Source organism: Fistularia commersonii, chromosome 3 (assembly GCF_037954325.1).
Source record: "Fistularia commersonii isolate RoL2024-O1a breed Wild chromosome 3, RoL_Fcom_v1.0, whole genome shotgun sequence".
Lineage (NCBI taxonomy): Eukaryota > Metazoa > Chordata > Actinopteri > Syngnathiformes > Fistulariidae > Fistularia > Fistularia commersonii.
In genome coordinates, this window is record NC_141286.1 from 25951742 (window position 1) to 25957891 (window position 6150).

The 6150-nt window shown below is 45.4% G+C and overlaps 1 protein-coding gene across 1 annotated transcript in view; it reads left to right on the forward strand.

Moving 5' to 3' along the window:
- Positions 1-611: 611 nt before the first annotated feature.
- The window catches only part of LOC147235978 (ephrin type-A receptor 6-like), a 54109-nt gene continuing 48570 nt past the window's right edge, over positions 612-6150 (forward strand). Inside the window, exon 1 of the mRNA XM_086144373.1 lies at positions 612-1193. Within this exon, the coding sequence (XP_086000499.1) occupies positions 1115-1193 (79 nt within the window). The 5' untranslated portion in view covers positions 612-1114. The remainder of the gene's footprint in view (positions 1194-6150) is intronic.

Below are 6150 nucleotides of genomic sequence, written 5' to 3' on the forward strand. Positions count from 1 at the left end.
GAAAGGAAAGGAAAGGAAAGGAAAGGAAAGGAAAGGACAGGAGAGAATGAGAGAAGGATAAAGGAAAGGAAAGGAAAGGAAAGGAAAGGAAAGGAAAGGAAAGGAAAGGAAAGGAAAGGAAAGGAAAGGAAAGGGGAGGAAAGGAAAGGAAAGGAAAGGAAAGGAAAGGAAAGGAAAGGAAAGGAAAGGAAAGGAAAGGAAAGGAAAGGAAAGGAAAGGGGAGGAAAGGAAAGGAAAGGAAAGGAAAGGGAAAGGAAAGGAAAGGAAAGGAAAGGAAAGGAAAGGAAAGGAAAGGAAAGGACAGGACAGGACAGGAGAGAATGAGAGAAGGATAAAGGAAAGGAAAGGAAAGGAAAGGAAAGGAAAGGAAAGGAAAGGAAAGGAAAGGAAAGGAAAGGAAAGGAAAGGAAAGGAAAGGAAAGGAAAGGAAAGGAGGTGTGCAAACATCAACGTTGGATTTTTTTCTGCATCTTCACGCGTGGAGCATCACTCCTCTCACTCCTCTCACTCCTCTCACTCCTCTCACTCCTCTCACTCCTGTCCTCGGGAAGAGGAAGAAGGGAGGAGAGAGAGAGAGATAGAGAGAAGGTTGCGGGAGGTGCGGGAGGTGCGGGAGGTGCGGGAATAGCAGACGCGCCAGCAATGATGGAAGCTCCATCCCGGATTTGAGTCTGGAACTCCGGGCTCGTCCTTCCCGTCCAAACACGTCGAATCCCGTCCACGCGACTTCCGCTTCCGGTCACAACTTCTCACACTTTTGTTTTTTTGTTGTTGTTGTTGTTGTTTTTGTTTTTGTTTTTTCCACCTGCGCGTGCAGCCGCCCACGTGTGCGGGTCCATCCATCCATCCATCCATCCATCCATCCATCTTCTCTTGCTCGTGCACGAGTCGTGCGCGATGAGAGCACGCTCACGCACTTTGGGGACGCGCGGCTGAGGGAGGAGGAGGAGAAGAAGGAGGAAGAGGAGGAGGAGGAAACAAGTAGGAAGGAGAAGAGCGACCGGAACGGAAGTCCCGTGGATCCGGATGCCGCAGCCCGGTCCACGAACGCCTCGCTCCGTGGGGGCGGCTCTCCGAAGCAGCGCGTGATCCAGCGCCCACGCAAGATTCCACGATGCCACCCGGCGGGAAATACTGCGTGTTTTTCTTCCTGCTGAGAAGTATCCTGTCGGACCCGGACTCCTCCAACCAAGGTGGGTGTGTGATGGACGACTAAAAGTCACACACACACACACACACACACACACACACACACACACACACACACTTGTCTGTAAACAGCGCTCATCAATCGGCCGCGGATGTTTCGCTGATGTCAATGTGATCGATACGGATCCCGATAGTGTGTGTGTGTGTGTGTGTGTGTGTTGTGGGGGGGGGTTAAATCGATAAATTGTTAAAATTGAAAAATTAAAAATAAATAAAGTTATATGTTTTCCACTTCGATTGGTGATTGGTGGCGTCGAATTAAACCGAAAGGCAAATCTCGCGAGATTTACCGCGCGATGGTCATGTCCAGGTGTCAACGTTGGCAGCTGTGTGTGTGTGTGTGTGTGTGTGTGTGTGTGTGTGTGTGTGTGTGTGTGTATGTGTGAGATAGAGGTGGTAAAATAAGGAAAGAAAGTATTATAACAAAAGAAAAGTCAAGGTGATGAGAAACCGAAAGTTGCGTCTCAGTTGAAGTTTATTTTTTACATTTGATTTATTTTATTTTAACTTATTTTATCTCGGTTTAATTTAATTTAGTCTGATTTAATTTCACTTTATTATATTTTATTTTATTTAATAATTTGTACTGCCTATTCCGCACTTGATGAGCGCGTCCCACCCGTCATTTGCGAGAGGCGGATCGACCCTTCGCCCGTCGCTCAAAATTAATTTCATTTTATTCTATGGTTTATGATACATTTTATTCTATTTTATTTCAACTTATTTAAATTATGTAATTTCACTTTATTTTATTTCTCAATTTTACTGCATTTTATTTTATTCTATTTTACTGCATTTTATGTCTACGTAATTCATTTAACTTTATTCTATTTAATTTTATTTAACTTGATTTATTTGAGTTTATTCAATTCAATTTTATTTATTTTATTTAATACTTTTTTATTTTATTTTATTTTATTTTATTTTATTTTATTTTATTTTATTTTATTTTATTTTATTTTATTTAGGGGGTTGATACAGCAACAATGTGCATGTTCTTCCGTGCAACAATCAAACCTGAATATTATGTCATTCGGACAATCAGCCTGGTCGGCTGGTCGGCGTGTTTCCTAAAGGGCCGGCGTGCGAGCGGCTCGGTTGCGTCGCCGAACGCTCCCTTTCCTGTCCGGTGTAATTGTGTGTAAAAATCGATATAGAAGTTTCGTATCTTTCTCCAAACAACGGTGACGTTTCCAGCGAGGTTCCGTCATCCGGCGGAGAATCGAAGGCTGCTGAAGCGAAACCCCGCTGACCCTTCTCTGCGCCGCCAATATCCGCCCGCGTGGCAGTTAACGTCCCCCTCCTCCCCGTCTTTCGGACACCTCGGCCTCTGAACTCCTTCCCACCACCGCGGGAAAACATCCCGGATCCCGTGAGAAACGGCGGGAATCGTCAAACGTCAGGAACGTTCCGGCGTTTGAAAAAAAAAACAAAACAAAAACATGGCCGCGGGTTTGCAGTGACTGCGATTTTGTTTTTGACGTCCTCGCTCTTCGGGGTCGCTCTGAGGGTCGGGTCAGGACGGCGACACACACACACACACACACACACACACACACACACACACACACACACACACACACACACACACACACTCACGCCTCGCTAGCCAAATGTCAGCATCTCCTCTAATTTATGTGTGTGTGTTGTTTGTGAGCGCGCTCAGTTCTCCCCACAGGACGCTCGTCTGCCTGCGCCGGTGACAGGACTGAAAGGGAGGGAAGTCTGTGTGTGTGTGTGTGTGTGTGTGTGTGTGTGTGTGTGTGTGATACAACAACAACGTGAGGACTTTAAAAACGCGCTGACAACCAGGTGCTGTTTATCTCCGCAGGCCCTCCGATGGGTGGATCTCCTCCAGATTTGATCCACAACTTTTCTCCTAGATCATTCTCTCTCAACATGTTCCTGCAGGAGAAGACCTTCTTCTCCTCCTCCTCTTCCTCCTTATTGTTTTTCCACAAACCCTTCGCCGGTTTGACGATTTCGATCCGTCGCCGTTCGGCGTCATCTCGAAAATCGGACGCCGATCGCTTTTTCTCGCTGAAACTGAAATAAAAGGCTGTGGAGCTTTTATGGAAATGTCCTCCTCCCTGGAGGATCTCAGCCGAGAGCGACGTTATATAACCGGGGGTTCTGGTGTTTCCAGGAGGCTCTCGCGGGGGGAGAGAGATGTTCTTGCAAAAAAAAAAAAAAAAATCGGAGATCCCGGCTTTCCCTTTCGCTCCTCACCTGCAGGAAAACACGCGTGTGAAAGGCAGGAAAACAACGGCTGTCGGTCGGTGTCAGCGCTGACACGGCGCCGCGCCGCCTGCTCCGCGAGCTGTCACTGCGGCGTTCGTGCTCTGCGTGCACACACACACACACACACACACACACACACACACAGCTGTGAAGAATATCTTACATACCCGTGTTGGCCTCTTCGGTTTAACAAAACAAAAAAAAAAACAAATCCGAGCTCGAGGCACACGGGACCTCCGCGGGCTAACGTTAGCCAAACATGCTAACCTGCAGGAGAATTGGCTTTTCAGATCAGGAACCTTAAGTTCTGCTCGATCCACCTGCGCCGCCGCCGTCGCCTCTCTGGTCGCCCGGCCAAACCGTGCACGTTTTTGAGACACGCTTTCCAGCTGTCGCCGCTGGCGGATGCAATCGTCCTCACACACACACACACACACACACACACTCCATCCTCCTCCTCCTCCACGCCGTCCAGAGCCATGTTTAAGAATAACAAGGCTTCCATGACAGCGGCGCTGAAATATTCATCAGCGTATAAATAGCGGGAGAGAATGGCGCATCAAAAAAACAATACGGTTATTATTTTGATTCACATAAACGGCTGTTATTAGAGATTATATTCTTCTGTCGTCGGGAGGAGGTCGGGGCGCTCAGGGGTCGCACGCCTGGAGAGACGCCGCCGATGCTAACAGCGCGCGTGTTTGTGTTTCTGCTAATGCATGTGATGCCTCCTGTGCTAAAATGTTTTCCATTGAAAGAGTTTTGTTGGAATTCTAAATGGTGTGTGTGAGTTATAATAGCTCTCCTCTGCAGCTTGACCGTCTGTGTATGTGTGTGTGTGTGTGTGTGTGTGTGTGTTTGTTTTAAACGTCCCCTTCCTTATTCTGTCCCAGATGGAAAACGAGAAGTTTATCTTGTTTTGGCCGTCTGAGAAATAAACGTAAATCCGTCTCTGATTCAGACGTTGGATTTAAAACGGATCCTCGGATGATGACGATGATGAAGGTGTGTTTTCAGATGATGACATTTGCTCCTTCAAGATATCCAAATGAAGCATTATTAAATTAGCAGCGGCGTCCGATATCCATCTGCAATGATAATGAGCACGTATAAAACCTTAGCATCGCAGCCGGAACGATTTATTCCGAAAATCTGATTGAATTCTTTTTTGAAAGGGAGCTTCTCACCTCTCGTCCGACGTCTGGCGCTCGTCGGCCCTTTTGATGTTTCAGTTTAGAGAAATCTGCGAAAGAAAGAAAGAAAGAGTCCGGACTGGAAGAAAAATCTTGCTTTTCAAAAAAAAATCCGAAAGAAAGGAAGAACTTTGCGCCACCCCACCCTCGCACACACACACACACACATAAACACACACACGATCTCCAATCATCCTCAGTAGACTTCTGTCAAACATCACCAGCTCTCCTGGAATGTCTGCAGAACGCCGCCGCCGCCGCCGCCGCCTTCACTCCTCACCTTGAAAGATAGACCCAAGTGCATCTTTTATGCTTATTTATTTATCTATTCCTTTATTTTTTCCCATATCGGATAGACGAGAGACAACAGCCTTGAGGGCCCGACCGGCACTCCGACTCGACACGGGTGTTCATTCATTCATCAATCAGGCAGGAGGCGGGGCTTATCCCAGCTGAGCTGTCAATCACTCAAATCTAGACATCCGCGCCCGTTCACCCTGTCATTCGTGCACGCTGAGTGCGTGCACGTCACAGCCAGAAGGTCCCCGGTCGCTTCCTGAGTGGGGCTTCTTCTGGTTCCTCCTGCAGTCCAAACACATGCAGCAGGTTCATGAACGAGAGGGTGAAGAGTTACCTGTCTATATGATGCGTGAAGGAGGAGTATTTAGGATAAGATAAGATAAGATAAGATAAGATAAGATGACGTAACATAACATAACATAACGTAACGTAACGTGACGTAACATAACATAACTTAACCTAACGTACCGTAACGTAACGTAGCGTAACGTAACATAACATAACATAACTTAACGTAGCATAACGTAACGTAGCATAACGTAACGTCGCGTAATGTAACGTAGCATAACATAACGTAGCATAACATAACGTAGCATGACATAACGTAGCATGACATAACGTAGCGTAACATAACGTAATGTAACGTAGCCTAACGTAACGTAGCCTAACATAAGATAACATAGTGTAACGTAGCATAACGTAACATAACGTAGTGTAACGTAGCGTAACATAGCATAACGTAACATAACATAACGTAACGTAGCATAACGTAACATAATGTAGCGTAACGTAACATAGCATAGTGTAACGTAGCATAACGTAACGTAACATAGCATAACATAACGTAACGTAGCATAATGTAACATAATGTAGCGTAACATAACATAGTGTAACGTAGCATAACGTAACATAACATAGCGTAACAGCATAACGTAACATAACATAATGCAACGTAGCATAACGTAACATAACGTAGCGTAACGTAACATAACATAACAAAACATAGCATAACGTAGCGTAACGGAACATAACATAGGGAAATTCTTTTGGCACAGCAGCATAACTGTTATCATGTCAATAAATATGAATAGAAATATAAATAAAGAGACAGTTAAAAGATAGCAAAAGAGGATATAAGGCAATTATAATAATAATTGTAATAAAAAAATGCACTGTAATAAAAAAAGATGAATAGATAATATAGAAT